The 21467-nt window shown below is 36.1% G+C and overlaps 1 protein-coding gene across 3 annotated transcripts in view; it reads left to right on the top strand.

Moving 5' to 3' along the window:
- Window positions 1-7538: 7538 nt before the first annotated feature.
- The window catches only part of ZNF236 (zinc finger protein 236), a 64280-nt gene continuing 50351 nt past the window's right edge, over window positions 7539-21467 (top strand). For all 3 annotated transcript variants that reach the window (XM_031055656.1, XM_031055655.1, XM_031055657.1), the window contains exons 1-5: window positions 7539-7677; window positions 9145-9309; window positions 13331-13509; window positions 14952-15076; window positions 18759-18931. In XM_031055656.1, the coding sequence (XP_030911516.1) occupies window positions 7651-7677; window positions 9145-9309; window positions 13331-13509; window positions 14952-15076; window positions 18759-18931 (669 nt within the window). In that variant the 5' untranslated portion in view covers window positions 7539-7650. The remainder of the gene's footprint in view (window positions 7678-9144; window positions 9310-13330; window positions 13510-14951; window positions 15077-18758; window positions 18932-21467) is intronic.

Here is a 21467-nt window from a genome sequence, read left to right as displayed (position 1 = left end):
CTGAACTGAGTTCCTTTATGAGTGCAGTTAAAACTTGAGTATTTCATGTCTTCAGAGGGCCTGAATTGTAACAGAACTCACACATGAAGAGTGATAAATATTAAATAGGCAAAGCTAGGAAACACAGAGATGACATAGCTTTAAGTCTGCCTCTGCAGAGCTGGCTGTATTTTGTTTGCTGCTGTCAGTCTTCTAGCAGCATTTTGGATGTGAGTACATTGAATTAGGGGAAAAGAAATTTAGAGGCTTTACATCCCAATTTTATATTACTGAAGAAAAATGAGACTTGAACACATAGTTAAATCTTACCAAATTTTTGTTATGTGGATTATTTCAGTAGTTTTGCATTAGGGTTTTATGTGGTGACCTCTGACTGACAAGAATAGGTGAGTGATGTCATGCAGGCAAGAATGTAGAGGTACAGCTTGTGTGGTGTGCTCTAAATCTCTTAAATACAATAGGTATGGGTAACTTCTTTGGAAAACATGCAGAAGGAACAACTGCTCAAGCTTTTGCCTTAGAAAACGTTCATATTTAGGCTTTAATGGTGATACTCTGGTATCTCACTGTTCTGCAGTAAAAAAAATCCATATTTATGTACAAAGGGGCATGTTGGGTAATAAAGATGGTAAACTTGGATTACACTGGCATGCTTTAATTCCACACTAGTTTGTCAGTATACTTGAAAGAATTTCCTTGTCTTTTCCCAAGTAATCTATGCAGTTGAATAACTTGTGTTCTGTGTGATAGCTTCAGTTCTTGTTCTGTCCCTTGTCCATAGCTTTCCACCAGTTGCAGAAATTTTATTTCCTATTGCATCTGTGCTGGTACCTTCACACCTCATTTATTCCCATGCATTAAGTGCTTCCAAATATAATTAAAATTTCTATTTTAGATCTCTCATGTCCCTCTGTTGACTTTTATTGCTGTAGTTGGATTATGTTCATTCTCCGGAAGAGGGAAGACCATGTAGTAAATCATTTAGTTCATTCAGAAGTTTCTGTTAGCAGTGTAGGGGTTGGGCACAGGTAAAGGTCATGACTTCACACATGAGAAATCCAAATCATGTGAAAACAGCTGAAAAATGGTAGCTTGGTACATTCATATGCAGCTGTCAAAAAAAGTGTTACTCTTGTTTTGGAGCATTTAGCAATAAATATAGCAAGATCTATCTAAATGTCAAACAAAGCTATCAAAGCTGAAGGAAATGCCAGATTTCAGTTGTCTGTGTAGGTTAGGATGGTGTGGATGGTGTATCTGTGTATTGGGTTGGCCTTGGCCAGCAATTAAGCATCCTCCAACCACTCGCTCACTTTCTCCTGCAGTAGGGTGAGGGAAAGAATGGGAATAGCAAGAGCAAGAAAAAGCTTGTAGATTAAGATAAAGGCAGTTGAGGAAACAAACGGGGAAAGTTTAAAAAAAAAAAGGTTAACCCCCTGCCCCCCAAACCAGCCAAATTGCCAAGTAACAAAAAGGCCCAACGAAGTGGTGCAAAGGTAAATGTTTGCCATCACTCTCAAAGGTGCAGTCTGGTGCTCAGTCTCTGAGCCAAGAACCCTACCTTGGAAGAACTACCCCCAGTTTTATATTGCTGAGCATGATGGTTTATGGCTTGGATATCCCTTTGTGTTAGCTCCAGCCTTTCTCCCACCCTCAGCCTACCCACTGTGGGGGCAAAGTGAGAAACAGAGAAGGCCTTCATGCTGTGCAGCACTGTTCAGCAATAGCTTAAGCAGTGATGTTAGCAGCATTGTTTTAGTCACAAATTTGAAACACAGCACCATATGGGCTGATAGGAAGGAAGTTAACTCTATACCAGCCAGATGAAGTGCAACCTACTTAGCATCTCACTGGCTGTGATGGAACTGTGAATTTTGTGTCCTCAGAGTTAATTCAGGCTTTTCGGCAGCAGAGGTGCAGCAGTGTGGCTCTGCTCTGTCTGGACTCTGCTCCTGGAAGGAGTGCATCTACTTTGTGTTGGCACGTGCTAAGTGACCAGCCCCTGAATGTCCATCCCAGCAGTGTGTTCCAGATTAAGTGTTGACCAAAGCATAATAAAAATACCTTGTCGTATATGAGCAAATCTTTATTGATTTCTGGATTTTTTTGAGAGTTGAGTCCTTCTCCTGCTCTTCCCATTAGAAGTCAGAAGGAATGCCTGCTGGTTTTGTTTAGAGTGCTGAGCTAGATTTAAACGAACCTGTTGCTTTTATGATTGCAGAACTAAGCAAAATGTTTTAATGATTCATTGTCATTTGTGTTCTGTGAGTTCAAGTGTAGTATGAGGAAATGTCAGTATTGCCATCTCTGTTTTGTTCTCTTGTCCTACCACTTTCTTTCCACTCATAAATTAGTAAATAGGTTTTGATAGGGTCAGACCCTTTTGTCCCTAGGCTTGCTAGCTGCCATTTAACATAAGTGACAAGTTTTCACCCATGAATTTTACGAGCTTGAGTGTTTATTTGCAATGTCCTTTCAGTTGGATTGGAGGAGGTTATTAGAGATCTAATAAGGCTGTGCTGCATTCACAGCTGAATGAGTCCATCTGCGCCTTGCAGAGAGGGCTGTGGGCTGCCATGAGGCACAGTGCTGCTTACATAAGGAGGGAATGGCTGGGAGTGCTCTAATTCTGTCTTCCTCCTTCCACATTGAGTTGACATCAGTGGCTTCTAGCAGAGAGCACCTGCTTGCTGACTCAACTCCTGAGGTCAAGGGTTGGTGAAGGCTGTATCACAGCTGAATTCACCCAGAGTGATTATTGCTGCTCTGTGAGGGACAATAAATTCAGGAAAGACATTACAGGTTGTAACATTAGGAGTATTCAAGTAAGACTATGTTTAAACTGAAAGTTTGTTATCATTGATAGGTACTTTGCAAATCTGATTCTTCTATTTTTGGGCACTTTCGACAAACTGTAAGAATACAGACAAAAATATGTTTGACAGTGCATGTTGACAAAGATGTGTTTGATGGTGCATAATGAGCTAAGTGCTCCCTGTTTAGGTTAATTGTATTGATCCTTGACTGTCTCTCCCAAGCTGTGAAGGAATAAGGTTGATTTATGCTGCAGCTAGACTAACGTGCAAATTGAAAAAAAAAAGTAGAAAGTGACAGTAGCTTCTGCGCTGTTTTTATGCAGCTAATACTGATAAATGCAAATGTTTGAAACTATCCTTCTGTTCAGCAAGTTTGTTGTAGTGTGCAGACCTGAAAGAATCACTTATTTTTCAGGAGGTCTGTTACTCGAATAGTTATTTTCCGTTTTCTCTCTCTGTGTTTGTTTACGGATATTACTAAGAAGCTGCTCTCTAATAAGAGCATGCCAATTTTTTGTGTGATTGTGTTGGTGTCACTTAATCAGTTTATGTCTTCTTGAACTAAAACCTCAGACTTTTAATTCTGTGGTTTTGGCTTGAATGGCATTCTGAATTGCATTAATTCATTAAAAAACAGACTTGTGTTTTCATCTGCCAGAGTATACCTGACAATAAATAGATTACTTAATTTGTGTTTCTAATACTTATATTTACACATATTACAATATGAGAACATGAGCATCATATTGGCTATTAATGAAATTCTTGCTAATATGATAAATGGTAAATGTGTCCATCAAATGTTGTGTCGGTTATGTGAGTATTTTGATTTTTTTTTAACTTGGGTACCCAGGGAATGTTTGGAATTGTTGCATTTTTCTTAATTGACAGATTTCTCAGTGGATTTAAAAATTACAGGGTTCATGCCCCACTGCTAGCTTCTTGAACTTGCTTTTGTCTGCATGTTTTTTTGGTATTCAAAAGTATTGGGCTTTAAGATAGGTTCAGTATTTTGCATCATTTGGCTTGTTTGATGATCCAAGCTGATGCACCATAAGCATTTTTTCCCTCTGATATAGGGAAAGATTTTTTTATTGCTGTTTTATCTGAAATGCAGTAATGTAGGTTGTTACTTTGGCTTGTTATGAAAGAGGTATCAGTGTAAATAAAGTTTTCATTTCACTGATTCTTCTAACAAACAAATTGTGTCAAACAGTTATTTCATTTTGGAATTATTTTTTTAATAACATTGAAATGAAAACAGTCCTGAATCATACTTCATGAGGCTGTGACACCTGCCTGAAAAGTCAAAATATGGCTCACTTGCTTGTTACTTCTTTAATTGACAGTGTCTTTCCTGTTTTTACTGTCCTCCTAATTCTAAACAGAGTGTAACCGTTTAGGCCTTGCTGTTATCCAGTTGTTGGATTTCAGAAGGGATATTTTTCTGAATACTCTCCTTGTTAGTAGAAGAGTAAGCTATAAAGTCACTTCCTACATCTTTAATAAAAAGGAGCTGTGCAACTCTCTGAAATATCCAGTATTTAGTGGGTGATAGAGGACAGGGCTGTTTTAGTGACAATACAAAGGAAAAAAGACATTGTAGTCTCATTTCTCCCATAGGCTACTTCAGACGTAGTGGTAATGAATAAATGAGATTGTGTTTTAATTTAAACCTGTATTAGGTAGCAGTTCTGCCCTTTGAGAAAAAGTGAAGCAATTGAACTTTCAGAATTCTTTATTGTCCAAACTGGACTGTTTTAGTGGACTTACTGGCTGTTGCTACTGAGAACAGACTCCAGCCTGATCTCTCAGTAGCTGAGCCTTTGAAGACTCCTGGAGTCTAACCTAAGTTGATCTGCTGTGCCTTGTCCTTAAGGATTTCTGCACTGAGAGTCTTCTGCCAAGAGAAGCTGGACTTTACAGTCCAGTTGGTGATTCTAGAGTCCAGTCCTGATTTCCCAAACTCATTCCTTTGCTTTTTAGCAATGTGAAAGACAGGACCAAAAAACCCTGTAAGGTTTGGCTTTGGAAAGAGTTAAAAAAATTTTCATTGAAAGAGTAATGCTTGAAATGTTACAATGTCCATGCTTAAAATGGACGGTAAGCAGTCCATTTTCTATATGGGTACCTTCTGTTTCTTCTTCATTGGGATCTGAGTGCCTTTGGCAGCTTGAGGGCAGCTCAGGGTTTATGATCATCCATGAACTAGTCTTGAGAACTTTGTGATGCTTTGGCATGGGATGTGGTATGTTTAACTCCTCATTTTTATAAGTTCAGGCTGTTTTTCTGTTCTTTTCTATGAAATATTTTAAGATTATGCATTTGTTGCCTCTTTCTGTTTATTTTAGCAGCGGTCATTCCTGTCTTTTTACAGAAAACCTGAAATACTTTCAGGTACTGCATCAGGTGGTCTGATTTCATAGAATTATAGTAATCAAATTCTGCTAAAATATTACAAGATACTTAATTTTTTGTTCTATAGTTAAACTCCTTTTTAAATTGCAGAAGAAAATTCACAGCCTGTAGATTAATCAGTATTGGTCAATACAGATATGATACACATTTTAATAAAAATGATACATAGGTATGTTATTGACCCATGACCGATACCACTTGGCAGTATTACTCAGAACCTAGTGAGCATGTTGGGATTTTGTTTCAAAGTGTAGAGAATTTAGCACCTTTGATGTCACAGCTACATTTTTGCTACTTCAATTGCTTCCACATTGTTTTTGCATGTTGCCCAGTGCCTTTGATCTCAAGAGTGAATGTTTAAAGATACTAATCTCTTTGGTTCAAGGAGAAGGTTTGAAGGCCTTTGGAAAGTCATGCATTGGATCATTTTTCAGTTGTCAATTTAAAGTGAGAGGTCAGGCCTATGTGGGGTTGAACAATTACTCCTTTTTCCAGAGGAGAGGAAAGCCTTATGCATTATGTTTTCACATAGCCCAAGTATAGGAGTAGGTTTTTCTTTCACTTCTCTTGTGATGCCATTATTTACAGGAACTGATTTTGTGTCCTTTTTTCTACTCGGGCATATTTATCACAAGATTACTTGAAGGTTTGTGTCTTGTAATTAAAGCTGTGGTTTTCAGCTTTTGAAGAAATGTGGCCATTTCAGGGTTGTTATTGATAGTGTCTGCATACTATGAATTTAGAGTCTGTTAAAGGGTGCAGTAAGTGTAAGTTTACATGTGAGAAAGATAAGTGAAGTTTGCATCATTCTCTTACAGAGAAATATTTGATAACTAAATTTTGCAAAGCAAAATTTAATTGGGTCACTTAGTCCAGGAATGGGAAGTGCAAGTCCCTAGGGCATTGGTTTTTGTTGTAATTTCTTGCCCAGATAAATTGTGCTGAAATGTTTCCTACAGCTTCCTAAACTACAAGCTTTTAAAGTTTGTTTATGAGAATTTTAGCAGGAAAAAAAAGATCAGGACATAAGGTATTGATATTTTCTTTCCCCTTGTAAATGTTGTGGTGAATGAGAGAGGACTTTGAAGTGGGTGCAGCAGAGTGGAAATACTATATGAACTATATAATCTTCATTTTCCTCTAAGGAAATGTTAACAGGATGCTGTATACTTCTGCTTGTGTTGTTGTTACTTCCTATGCCTAGTTCTTACATACATGAAGAAAAGTACTGACTTAAAGAGAAACATCAGACACCTTGCATGTCTAGATAATAAAATAAATATTCCTTTCTTTTTATGTTGTGTTTTTGATGCAGTTTTAGTTGTGGTAGTTTGAAATTGAATTCTATAGATTTTTTTTCCTCTTTCATGACCCTAACCTGCAGCACAAACTGATCTCTCCTGCCAGTTGCTTTTCTTAAAGTTTTTCTTAAATAAAGATAACTTTCTTAGTAATACAGTATCTTTTCAAATGTAAAATGTGTTTAACTTCCTCGGATTGATATTTTCCTTATATCATAAAGTGTTTATAGGATTGACTTCACTCATTTGAGCAGGATGATGTAGTAGCTTGCAACTTGGTGTATCAAAAGTTACGTGACTGTAGGAGTTCAAAAGAAAACTGTATGGGCTTAGACGAGGTCTGTTTAAAGAAAAATACATCTCTTTCCATTGATTGAATATGTATGCACTTAGACTTGCAGTTTATTGCATTGCTCTCAACTGCTTGAAACATTGGTGTTGGGTTTACAACTCTGAAGGTTTTAAAATAGTTTTTAATAAAGGTTTTGTAATGCCAGAAGGAGAAGAAAGTATTTTTTGTAGGGAAGGAGAGAGCAAGAGAAGGGAGGGAGGGCAGAAAATCTGTGTAGTCAGAACTGCTGACTATGTAGTTTTAAAAAACTTTTTTAGAAACCTGTGATGTAATATTATTAAAAGTAACCCCTGGCAGTCCCTTACTCATACCTAGTGTTTTTTGCAAGGTTTCATTTTGTTTCAGACTTAATGAGTGTTTGTGAAGCACAGAAAGAATTTATTTCAAATTACTGGGGAAAGGTGATTATTTATGTCTGTAGTGACTGGCAGTTTGAGGTATGGATATATTTGGTTGATCCTGTGTCAATGGAAGCAGTAATATTTCAGCCTGAGATCTTCAAGATTCCTTGAAGTTACGCTGTTGGATAAGTGAAAAATCTTAGAGGAATTGAAATAGTTTCTGCTTCAAATTATTCTGGTTTTTACAATAAATTATAAGTAGATAAAATGTGGCTTCATACGAATGTTTTATTGCTTGTTTTGTAGATGATGTTCTGACACCAACTACAGAGAACGGTAATTTTCCCTACCAAGTACCCAACTTCCATAAGTGTGAGATTTGTTTGCTGTCTTTTCCAAGAGAGACCCAGTTCCAGCGCCATATGAGGGATCATGAGCAAAATGACAAGGTATGAGTTGTGCTAGATATAACCAGTGTACACTGATATTTTCATATACCGTCAAGTGAAGCTAGCACAAGTTGTCTTTTCTATTTCTTTTCAGTCACACCACTAATAATTATTACTTGGGGACCTTAGAGTTTTGTGACATATCTCTTTTATGTTTTCTCATGTTTCCTTTGAGATAGGACCTTCCTTTGATGCCCTTTAATTGGATTGTTTTTTCCAGATCAGTAGTTTTTAATTTTAGCCATTTTCTTTGATTTCTAAAATACCCAGGTGGATGACAAAATGTATGAAGATTTTTCAGTAGAGTTTGCAAAGTGATTCTACACATTAGCAATAAAAAGAAAATAATGCTTATGTTTATTAACAGGATCCTACTTGTAAACTAATTTAGTATGTATGTATTAATCAGTGGATTAATGTCATCACTTTAGCTACTTACAAATCAAATTTGGGAAAGAATGAGAAGAATACCAATATGTGATTAAGACTGGACTGGCTTTTTAAGTGAAGCTTTTGGCGCAAGTTGCATCTGTTATATGAAGCATTTATTTCCCTTGCTTTCTTGTTCACAAAGCTAAAACTACTCACATGTAATAGGAAAATAATTCTATTACTTTTTGAGGTAGCCCTAAATACAGATTAATTTTCACAAAATGTAGCATAACAATGGAGATAATTCACGTATACAAAAACAATTTACACAAGTTTCAGTTTTGTAAAATTGATAAGGTTAAGCCCATGTTATTGCACACATGGGTAAGAGCCTTTACATCCAAAAATGAAAGTGCTCTTAAAGAATGAAAACTGGTTTTGCAGATACCAAGTCAGGAGCACTCAGGCCTAGTATAAACCAAGTGTTTTGCTGCTTTGATTATTAGTTTTACTTCAGGAGATTTCATGGAACCTCAGAATATACTGAGTTGAAAGGACCCACAATGATCATCAAGACCAACCTCTGACACTGTACAGGACACCCCAAGAGTCACACCATGTGCCTGAGAGCATTGTCTAAATCTTCCTTGAACTCTGTCAGGCCTGGTGCTGTGACCACTTCCCTGGGGAGCCTGTGCTAGTGTCCAGCCACCCTCTGGGTGAATCATGATCACAGTTAAAATAGGAGAATGTATTTCTGTCTCCTGCTCATTGCTCTCTCCTACTAATTTCACTCTTTTCAGACAGTCTCAGTTTTGAGTCTCTGGTTTTGAGTCTCTGGTTTCCTTAGTTCCCCCTTCTTTATTTTCACTTAGTGCTCTTATAATGCTGTATTTGCATTTTCTGTAATGAGATGCAAAGAAGAAAAATAATTAATATTGGTATTATTAAGCATCATTATCCTATGTAGATACTTGAATTGTTCTTTTTTAATGTTTAACATTTTGATTTGTATGGTTATATGTGTCACTCAGGGTATATGTAGCTTATGGGAAGACTGAATTTTGTGTTTATTTTTGTGATTTTAACAAACAGCCTCACCGGTGTGACCAGTGCCCGATGTCATTTAATGTTGAATTCAACTTGACCCTTCACAAATGTACTCACAATGGCGAAGATCCTACGTGTCCTGTGTGCAACAAGAAGTTCTCCAGAGTAGCCAGTCTGAAAGCACATATAATGCTACATGAGAAAGAGGAGGTAATTCATTAAATTTCATAATTTCATTTTGAAAAGACATGTCATAGTGGTTGTATTTAATCCCTTACCTGTATGCTTTAGATTTTGTGTAAATTTAGATTTTGAATAAATGATTTTGTTCTGAAGAAATATAAAGCTTTATGTGGGGAGTCTGTTTTAATATTAGTTACAGAAATTAATATCCTGATTATAGATAAGTGTTCCCATTGTGTCTTTATGAACAAAAGGAACTTGAGCATATTTGATAAATACCATATCATACTATATATAAACTTTGACTGATTGGTTATTTGCACATACTTTTATTTTGAAGATACTTCTGTGACTTAATCTACATTGATAAGCCTACACATAAGAAATAATGTGTGATCATGCTGGATGGCAGATGTCATGGTGAGGCACTCTCACCATTCATAGAAATAGACAAAGCTGTTACCTTGTCTACAGCTCCCACCTCTGTTTTTGCGTGGTTGGTTTTCCTTGAGAGTACTTGTTCCTTCCCCTATCAAAATTTCGTTTTTCATTTTGATAGAGTGTTAATTTAATTCCTAGCAGTTAATACATAGTGGTGTATTTTGCAGACCTTATAGTCTTTACTGCATTACAATTGCCAGAGTTGAATGCACTGCCCAAAATACCAAGTTTTTTATGATGTAATTGCCTCTTCCTCCTGTTAAGGCTTTTTTAAAATTGCACTTTGTGTTGGAGAACTGGAGCTGAATCAGGAATGCACTTTTATTGTCAAACTTCTAATCACAAATGTAACAGTGATGTGTTTCTCCATGCCAATTGCTGACAGCTTACAGCAGTTTTGACCTGTAAGTTGGGAATAATAGGCCTGTGTGCACTTTTCCCTAAACCAGATGCAGGGCATGCCATCTGTAGAGATTGTATTCCCTTTTTAATCATTTTAGCTTGTGTTTTGTCATGTACACAGCCAAGTAAGCAGCCAAGTTAAGTGGACTGGAGTCCAATTTTGCTGTATATTAATGTATCTATAATGATAAATGGCTTAATTGGTATTATTAAGGAAACTTGATTTATTAGTTGCTCGAAACATCAGAATAAGAAAGACACCTGAGGGTGGATTTTGGTATTTATTTCTACCACTAAGTGATTTTTCATGCACTTCAGCAGTGCTGATTTTTTTTGCTTTGGTGCAGATGTTAGAATAATAAACTGTGTGATGCCTTCCAATTTAAAATTCCATCTGCAGCTTGAAAATTAAGTTTATAAAAATATGAACATATTTCAGTTGCTAATGAATGTGTTTCTTATAATACCCAATAGTTTTGTGATGAAACAGAGATGAATGTAGCAATTAATGCACATAAAACTGCAGGAATAACTTTCACAGTAATTATGCACGGGACCTGTAGGAGAGCTGGAATTTGAACTTGAAGCAGAGGGTATTGGTGATGGCACCGGCTGTCATTGAGGGATTGTCCACAACGTGCAGGTTAACAAGTTATGGGTGGAGTATGTTCTCCCTCCTGTCTGCTCTTCTTCCTTTTGCTGTTAGAAGGGTTACAAATCTGAAATCAGAGCAAAGGTGCATATACATTAGGGGACACACAGAGAGGGTAAGAAGATTGCTTCACAAAATGAAATTTGGGGAGCTTTACCTTTGTTTTGTGCTGCATCAGGCAGCTTTATCTACAGAAGAATGCAGATGGGAAAGAACAGAACATCTCTAGTGAGATTTTGGAGAGTGGGTCTGTCTGTGAAACTTAGATTTTTGTGATTGATTGCTCCATGTGAGAGGTTCTCGAAGGAATTTTCTGGGCTGTTGATACTGAGCTTGCAAGAGACTATTTTCTCCTCACATTCTTCAGTGATTTATACGTGATAAACTGGTGTGAGGAAAATGCTTCATATTTGAAATTCCTCACTAATATGGGGTAGCTTTCGCTTGAGAAGTCATTAAGAATATCTTGTGTAAATATGACCCATCTTCTTGAGGATTGTTGAACATGTCCATTTCCTCAGTGGAAATGCACAATAGTTTTCATTGCTACATTTTGCCCTGGCAGGATAGAAATGGTGAATAAAAAACTGAAACACAAATTATTTATTGCATTAGAACTGCTATTATGTCTTCTTTTTTCATGAACATGAGTGGCTTTTGGGCTTTGGGAACACCTTAATATTTTGAAAAAGTTAAAGCTGATATTTGGTGGATATAAAATGAAAATTCCTTCATTATAAAATCTGCTTGCTTTGTGTTTTTATGTTTTACTTTGTGTGATATTGGGGTTTTGTTTGTGGTTTGTTTTTTTTTTTTAGAAATATCCACTGAATTTGATTTGTACTGTCTAATAATTCATGAGCAATGATTTTTTGAAAAAGTGCAGATTAAAATCCTTTACAGATGGTGGGAGTCATAGACACAAAACAGGTGAAGATCATGAGTTCCAAAGTGTTCTTCAGATGTTGTATCTGGTAAGATAGGGAGAGATAAAACAGGCAGAATCCAATGAGTAGAGCTTTAAAATTTTTTTTCTGAAATTGGGAATTTTGTGTATGACCAGCTCCTTCTGTTTAAATGTGGGTTTAACCATAGTGAGGTTACAGTGTTCAATTACTTGCTCTGTGCATGGTGGTGACTTTTTTGTTTGCTTGAGGAGCAAAAAATTACATCTGGTATTGCCTATAGCAGAATCTGTTTGGTGTGATATATAGGTGTGTTTTCTGGAGTTTTTCTGCTTTACTGTGATCTTGCTTTCCTACAGCAAATTTCACAGTACTGAACAGAATAATGAAGACTTTAATTGTCTCATATTTTTTTGTTTGTAGGAGATGCTTAATAGAATATGTATATTTGCAACTTAACATGATGCATATGTGTGTCTGAAAAATGCTGAGAAGCGATTCAAAATCCCTCAGTTTTGAGGTTCCTGAGCTTGGCATAGTAATTGTAGGTTTCCCTTCATAAAATTTTCCCCCAGTTTTAGAAATCTAAAATTATAAACTAAATTTGTTGTATAAGAGCAGTAGATGCCCATAAGAAGTATTCTGATTTGAATGTATGTCGTAGAAAAAAAAACTTAGTTATTTGTTGCTCACTTGATAACTTGAATGCAGTAGTAATGGCATCTAGGTTAGATTAAACAAATAATTTTTGAATTGGTAATTAATTTCATTAAAGGACTTCAGCTTTTTAAGCTTTTGTCTGGAAATGTGATACTGCAGAGTTTTTTTTTCAGACTTAAAGAACAAATTTATTGTCAAAACAGTCCAAAAATAAGGGTTGCATACCTGTGTTCCTCTTGATTAAAACATTCTTGTCAATATCCTTCTTGAAATGAACATGGTTGTGTTCTGTTGTTTGTTTTTACTTTTCTTGTTGATCATTATGAGAGAGGAAAAAAGGGTCCGGGAGGATAAGAAACATTTCAGTTTGCAGTGATAGTCACAATTACTAAAAACTGAGCTGATAAAAAACCTTTCTGAAATTAATGGGTTGAAGAGATATCAGTTAGAAACACTGTGTCCTTCTTTATTTCTGTCATCTTTACTGTCAAGAAAGCTTAAAAGTCAGTGCTAACAGTGGTGGGATTACTGTTTAAAAATGACATTGAATATAATTTTAACCTGTAAAAGTGTGAAATCCCTGAATTCACAATTACAGTGATTTTGGTTAGAAAGTAATTATTTGTTACAGATGTTTCTGTAGACCATGGTGTAATGGCACTGAGGTGAGCTTCTGTGTGTGTCTTGAATCAGCCCACCAAGGAAATAGGGAGTGGTGAGGATGGTACTGAACTGCTTGTTTCTGCTGCCATATGAAGTTTTCCAGAACTCAGTTCTACTGGAGTTTCTTAAAATATAAATATTAATATAATCTTGCAGTGATTATTGTACATGATTTATACCACAGGGCTCATAAACTCTTCTTGCTTGTATACTTCCCTCGCTGCTTGCTTCCAGCTGCCAATGTCCATAGAAGGGTGAGTTAATCTACTTGAGCAAAGCTTGTGCGCTGCTGTTTTGAAAAATCAGTCTCTATTATCTCTTTCAGAATCTTATCTGTTCAGAGTGTGGAGATGAATTCACTTTACAGAGTCAGCTGTCCATACACATGGAAGAACATCGTCAAGAATTGGCAGGCAGTAGGATTCACAGCTGCAAGTCTTGCAAAAAAGAATTTGAAACTTCCTCACAGCTAAAGGAGCATATGAAAACTCACTATAAAATAAGGTGACAGTCATGGGTTTATAACAAAATGAGCAGATGTTACTTTTATGGTGATAGCTGGGAAAAGCAGAAGTAGTATTTCCAGTCAGCAAAGTTCCATGATTTATGCAGATAATTTCTTTTCTTTGGTATGCTGTTCTAAAATGACACTTTCTTTTTAAAACCTTGCTTAAGTGGGTGGTTATTTTTGGAGGTCTTTTTTCCCCCCTGTTTTTGTATTTAGGCACACATACTAAGCATAGTTCATCTGCAAGCTATTTGTAAACATGCATTAAGTTTCTCTGATGCCAAGTGATTTTTGAAGTGTGTTTATGATTTTAAACACTAATAGCACTATATTGAAGCAAATGTATATTAATTTTACATAGCATTTATTATAATAAAGAAAGTTTTAATACTTTCATTCTGCAAAGATGTCACTTGTTCTTTGCAGTTTAATTATCTTTCCCCATTACTGCCTCCCATGAGTTTCTTGTAGATCTGAAAAAGCACAAAATGAAAGGGGGAAAAAAGAGGCCTAGTAAATGCTGTTCTTATTTTTGGTGAATATTTGTTCTGTCTTTTCTTTCAGCTCTGTAGTTTAACTTTACTTTGAGGAAGGTGAGGACTACTTTAAGTTAGAAGGAAGAAATACTTCTCTTGGTTTATTTTATATATTAAAAAAGCCTGAAGTCTTGACAGCTGATCTCTCTTCTAATTTTCACTGTTTCTGTAAAAAACAGATGAGGAAAATTATATATTCAAAACCAAGAAATGCTGTTTATTCCCTGTTCTTCTTACTAGAAGTTAATACAGATTCTACGATCTTAATAGTTGTGTTTCAAGAGGTTTAAACAAGTGTTGTAAATTTCAATCTGCAAACAGAAATTTAAAGGTTTGAAGTATCAAGTAAGGTTTGTATTGAGTTATGTAAATGTATTACCTACTAAAACCATTGTTGTTGTGGACAGCTCCTGTTGAGAGGTGTTAGGATGAATAAACTAATTAGTTTGATTTGTAGCTAAATGAATTTTGGGAATTTATATTCTCTGCTTCTGTGGTTCTTTGGAGAGTGCATTTGTACTCCAGTGTGTGAGATTTGTGTATTCTAGTTCAGAATGAAGGACTTTGCTATGTTCAGGCAAAAGAAATAGAGTTGAAGGTTCCAGCCAAAATGTTTGTGAAGTCACTGTATACTTCTGGCAGAATTTACCCTGAAAATGTCTGAAGATAACCTTTAAGATTTGTGAGATCTTTACTGCAGAAATAACTAAGAGTCTTGGTGCATGTAGGGACTGAGAAAGAGCTGTTGGTGTTGTTCTTTCAGTATCATTATGGAGTTTGGGTTTTCACTGTTGCAGCTGATACTATGTTGCCATCAAATTAACACTATGTTAAAAATGATGGGGTAACAGAAGCATCTTCAAAATAACGTTTCATATTAATTCTTTTTTTTTTAAACACAGGGTATCAAATACCAGATCTTACAACAGAAACATTGATAGAAGTGGGTTTACCTATTCCTGTCCTCACTGTGGGAAGACGTTCCAGAAACCGAGTCAATTAACACGGCACGTTAGAATACACACAGGTAAGGCTGTGGAAGTATGGAAGTACTTATTTTAATTTGGTTTTGTTTTAAAAATATCAGTTAGCCTCTGAAATGCCGTGTATTTTTTCTCCCTGTTGGGACCTGAAATATTATTAATACATTTGGCTTATTAGATACATTTACCTGTTGGTTTTTGCTTAGGAAATTTATATGCTTTTAAATTTTCCAGATTTATATGATTAGAAGCAGTTTAAAAATGTGAAAAAATCTATACATTTCATTTGTTTCCAAATATCAGTTTTGGTACTTAGAGTTTCAATGGGCCCTAAAATCAGAATCTCTTGATCAGGGCCAGTCATCTACTTTAAATTAGATCTTATGTGCTCTAGAGAGCAGGTCCTAAAATCTAGTTGCAAAAAGAGCACAAGTACATGAGAATTAATGGTACTAATAAGGTAGTAGTTTTGCATTTTTAAAATTGGTTAATTTAAACTTAAGAAGTGATCTTCTGAGGTGGTAAGCCTAGGTTGTAATAATTGAAGAAGTGCAGGTGACTGTTCAAATTTGCAGAATGACTAGGAAATGTTTTTTGCCATAGTTGTCATAAATATGTGCATGTTTAAACCATGAGCATTTGAAATAATTGAAAAATGCCAAGCATAAAAAAATATAACACTTTTGAAGTGTACGGATGACTATAGAAGAATAGTTCTTATGTTTTAACCAGGTATACATTATTATAACAGGAGTTTGGCTTTAAACAAAGTCTTCATTGAAGATATTCCAGTGATGTTCAATATGTATTTTTCATACATACTGAATAAATTGCCATTTGTCTAGTTTTTAGTTAATTCAGGTATTCATTTGTGTAAGTGTACAATTCTGTTTGTGGTATCAGTCAGTGTAATATCACTGTTCAGACAGTGATGTGACGAGTTACCATTTACAAGAATGGCCTTGTTTACAAAGAAATAAAAAGACCATTGTGTGACACTTTCTTAAGAATCTTTTGGAGTTTTACAGATCTAGTTATAGAAAAGTAACACAAGAGGTCACCCTTGTACCTGCTTTACAACAATTGCTTGAAAGTAATATAAAAAAAAAGGTCAGTGAAAATTAACTTCAGTATTTTAGATTCTTGGCTCTATTTAATTCATTAGCTTATTCTAGTCAGAATAAAGAAACAAGATTATAGTTGGTTATGGATGCTTTTTTAAAGCTTCAAAAAGTTCAAGGGCATTTATCATTTTTTTTGAAGACTGAAAGCCATTTGTCTGTTGGGAAACAGAAAATGCAGTCCCAATCTGCACGTGACAGGAGGTCATTTTAACTTCCAATTAGCTTGCAAATACTCATTTAATTTGTGAAGTGTGTTAGTACTCCAGATCTGCAGACAATCCGTCTGGCATTTGGCTGCTTGAGGTACTGTAGATATGTAGAAAAAAACAACTCTGTTTTAGAGAATTTAGAATGCCCAGGTTTTTTTAAGTGTTAGAATAGCAGATCTGTGCACAGTGGGTGGCGTTAGGTTAGTCTCTTAGTTGCAGTACTTTTTTTGTTCTAGCTAGTCATTTCAGGCACTTACACCCTTCTGAGAGAAAAAATCCAGTCTCAGGGGCTGCAATTCCCACATTAATAATTGAGTAATGAACCCCTTGTCCCCTCTCTCAAATCTGTATTTTATTAAGTTACACTTGAGAAATACAGAAATTTCACATTTCCACAATAGAGTTAAGATTTTGTTTTTATAATGAGATTTACTTATATAGGTAAATTTAACCTGGAGCAATGCTTCTGTGTGTCCACCAGCCACTCTTACTGGAAGCTAAGCTTTTTTCCAATGAAAGCCTAATAGGAATTTTGTATTTCCAGATGTGAATCAGTGTTCTTCATTTTCATCTCTTTTAAAAAATATACAGTTAAAACCTGCAATCCTTAAGGCACCTTCAAAACCCCTAAGCACCAGAACAGAAGATATACATTCCGTCAGTGAGTTATATGCTTGAAATCAATTTCAGGAAAATAGCTGCTTTTGTTATTTTGTTTCTTAATTAAGAAATAATAAGTTTAAAGTAGATGTAATTACAGCTATAAAATTATAAATAATATAAAAATATTTATTAAAACTGGTTTAGTGTGTACATGGTAGGACTTTGCTACTGGTGTAGCAAAGATAGCACCCAGTGGTGCTGGTCTTGGCTATGGAAATGCGCAAAGGTAAGGTGTTAAATATTTTCCTAGAGTTACCACAGCTGAACTATTTCACTAAAAGAGAAAAAGTAGTAGTACTAGGTTCACAGTGGAGGTTTCCAGGAGTTAAGTAGGACACATGGTTGTAAGAAACTGAAATTTATTATTAGTAAGTTTATGTAGCTTTGTAATCTGTTCATGCAGTCCTCTTATGTCCTGTAACTTAAAGTTTCTATGGGTTTTTTCATGCCTATCTGGTAACATACAAAAAGGGTAATTATGCGCAGCACTGAAGGCACCAAAATTGGGAAATTGTGACAGAGCATTTTGGTAAAAATGTTGGCTAGTTTTTCTTTAAATATTCAATATGAACAGTTTTAAAAATTATTTTCTGAGCAGAACTGTCCAAAACATTATTTCATTGCATCTTTTCAGTATGTGGTTGCAAAGAGTGAATGACTCTTAATATTTATTGGGGAGTGGGAACCATATGCCATCTTTTGCAGAGTTGCTGTAAGACTTTCTGATTTTAAATTGGATAAAGGGTTTAATTTTTGACTGTTAGTTATTTAATACTGTCCATTTACCCTCTGGGCCTCCTTGTTTCTGTGAAGGTGTATGCATTTATAGGATTTGATATAAAAAATGTGGGTTTCTGCACTGGAAATTTATATACAGACACGAACAGGACAGGGATTGCTTTGGAATGTGTCTAGAGCTATTTATTCTTCAGCATTAGCCTCATACATGATTTTTTACATGCAGGATGTGAGCAGCTTACACTCTAGGCAGCAAGCTAAAGAAATTTGCTGTTACAATCTACCAAATACTCGTCTTAGCCAATTACACAGAGCAAAAGCATATTGACAGAGACTTTAACCAATCAACATAAACATACGTAGCTTGAGTTAAAACAATGCTTGCTTGTTCATTTATAAGAAGTCAATGCATAAAACTCTATTCATAAAATCTAACTTTGCTATGGATACTTTCTGCAACTTAGAAAACTATTCTGAAACATTAACATAGGTCTATTGTTCTATTCTTCACGTCTTCCTGCAGCTAACAAGATGCATCAGCAATATTAATAATTCTGTCATAACTAAAGCCTGTCTGTTTTCCCACAAACCTGAACCCTCTAACTTTATAAATTCCTACAGGTTTCTTTTTCCCTTTGTTTTTTTTTGCTCCAGTGGTTTTGCATAGCAGCTTTTGAGATCTTTCAACCCACAAGTTGAGGGAAGGTCTTTTGAATAATTGCCTCATCTAGATTTCCTTTATTTTACCCATTTAAACTGATAATCATCATCTAAGTCACAAAACCTTTTTAACGAGGCCACATTTTCATCAGAGTAGGTGCTGAGGTTGGTAGTCGAGGTAAACAATTTTATTGTCAAAACCTCTTAATAACATATATAATAACGTGTGTATTTTATTTTAATGGATACAATTTTTCATTTAGCTACAGAAAACTGCTGACGTTTACTTAAATCTCCTTACCCTTCCTCCTCCTGCCGCTGTTTCCCTGCAGGTGAAAGACCTTTCAAATGCAGCGAGTGTGGGAAGGCCTTTAACCAGAAGGGGGCTCTGCAGACCCACATGATCAAGCACACAGGGGAGAAGCCCCACGCCTGTGCCTTTTGTCCCGCTGCCTTTTCCCAGAAAGGCAACCTGCAGTCACACATACAGAGAGTTCACTCTGAGGTAAAGGCCATTATTCATCGAGTCCTGGGTGCTAACAGGCATCTTAACTCAGTTTTGCTATTCCTATGTGCTCCAGCCAGTATGCATTTATTGCTATAGTGTAGATTCTGGTTTGCTGCTTTTACCTCTGAGCTTTCCTTAGCTTGTCTGAATAAACGTATACTCAGGAGAAGTAGCAAAACCTTCATTTGTCAGTGTCTTTTCAGTACATGGGCAGATTAATAAATAGTGGGATTAGGTGCACAAAAATGTACCTGTGTCTGTCTTGGGAGAACAAGGGCTAGAATCAGATTAAAGTAAATCAGAAGTAGCCAAGCAGAAAATGGTGAAAAATTTCAAGGCCAAGCAGCGACTCACTAATTCTATTGTAGAACATACTTCATACTTGCCATTTATCCTTGAAGTATGTTTTGCAGCCTTTTACAGAGTTTTTTTGGTTACAAGTGGAAGAAAATTCCAGAATAAGTTAAAAAAAAAAAAAAGGTTCAGACCTCTTTATGTCTGGCTTTTTTCTCTTTTTGGCAGAGAATTTGTAAGACTCAGAAGGTACTGCTGTGATAAAGTAATACAATCTTCTTAGCAATATGAGCTATGCAACTTTGTTCAGTAATTTCCTTGCAGACTTTAGTGAGTTGTGGTTGGAAATACCCATAGAAAAAGACCTAGTTTTGGTTTGAAATTATGAAGTGACAGAGGTAGTGCTTTTTGCTTCTTTTATTTCCTGTGTGCACAATATCATCTTTATTCTCACTCTTCCCCTAATTGAGATTTGCAGTCTCGTATTTCATTTTTGTGTTATAATGGTAGATATTACTAAGGATCCTTTTAACATGTTAGTTTCTTACTTTTAGGATATGCCTTAGTATATGAATATGTCTTATGTGATACACTTTATTATGTTAAGTCATATAACTTGGAGTGCTGTCTCCAGTTTGGGACACTCAGTTCAGGAAGGACGTTGAGGTCCTGGAGCATGTCCAGAGAAGGGCAATGAAGCTGATGAGGAGTCTGGAGCACTCTGTGAGGAGTGGCTGAGGGAGCTGGGGATGTTTAGCCTGGAGAAGAGGAGGCTCTGGGATAACCTTATCACTCTCTACAATTGCCTGGAGGGAGGCTGTGGCCAGGTAGATGTTGGCCTCTTCTCCCAAGCCACCAGCGACAGGACAAGAGGACACAGTCTTAAGCTGTGCCAGGGGAGGTTTAAGTTGGACATCAGGAGGAATTCCTTCATGAACAGGTGATTAGACATTAGAATGGGCTGCCCAGGGAAGTGGTGGAGTCACCATCCCTGGACATAAATATTTAAGCCTGGACTTGGCACTCAGTGCCATGGTCTAGTTGACATGGTAGTGTTTGGTCACAGGTTGGGCTTGAGGACCTCAGAGGTGTTTTCCAACCTAATTGATTCTGTGATTCTCTGGTGTGGCTAGTCATCCTCAAAGTTAACAGCTCTCTATGTGTGATAGCTTATGCCACATAAAAAATGAACCAACATTGATTTAATAATTTAAATTTACTTTTTTCAATATTAGTTAACTTTTTACTTTTCTCTCTGTTACTCTGTTTTTCTGTAAGAAACAAACAAGCTGTGGGATAAGATACTTTAAATAAACGCTCTTGATCACATCCTATGCTGTGTCTTACAGTCCTGAGCCTGCATATGAGTTACTGCTTTGGTTAACTTACTGATTTTTTTTTTTTCTTTCTTGCTGTTGCTGTGTTTTCTTCAAGCCTGTGTGGAGCTCTATGAATTCTTTGTTTTATTCTGAGACAGTTATAGAATAACATTGCAACTGATAATGAATTATGGGTTGATTCTCACTTCCTAAAGCACTCCTGAAGTTTAGTTGTAGCATACTTTATTACTTAATACCTCTTTTTGAAAGTCTTGTTGGCAGTTTAATATCACAAAACATGAAATATCAATAATATATTGCAGGTACTGCAGTGTGTTTTCTTTTAAATACTTGCACATAGCATATGTGTGATGGACTGAGGAGGGAAGGTGAGGATGGTTGGAATCCGCAAATTTACCTGCTTTAATTACCTTGCCCCATTGATCTGAAAGTCTTAAACAAGTGACTACTTACCATTTTCTTGTTCTGTGTGTTCAAATTCAGTTCAAACTAGATATTAAACTTCCATGCTCTTCACAGTGTTGATTTTGTCTGTGTTTTTTTCATGTCATACTTCCAAGCTTCCATTTCTATTATGTATGATGTTTCCTCCTCAGGCATATATTAATTGTAAAGTTGCATTTCAGTTTTGCTTTTAAGTGTGAAATGGCAGGAGATGGTAAAGAGAGAAAAGTCTGAGGCCTCGTTTGCTGCAGGACATGAGTTTTGCTGTCTGGTGCTTCACAGTGTTGTCAAGTGGTAGTAAGCAATTGTAATCATGCACATAGATGATGTGTGATTATATGAATCTGCGTATATCCAAGAGGTACCAGCCTGATTCCATAACTGCATACTGGTAACTTGAAAAAATAAACCATTGTAGCTCTCATAATCCTGTAGTATACTTGTTATATAGAAAA

Source organism: Geospiza fortis, unplaced genomic scaffold (genome assembly GCF_000277835.1).
Source record: "Geospiza fortis unplaced genomic scaffold, GeoFor_1.0 scaffold206, whole genome shotgun sequence".
Lineage (NCBI taxonomy): Eukaryota > Metazoa > Chordata > Aves > Passeriformes > Thraupidae > Geospiza > Geospiza fortis.
This window is presented reverse-complemented; position numbering and strand designations above follow the sequence as displayed.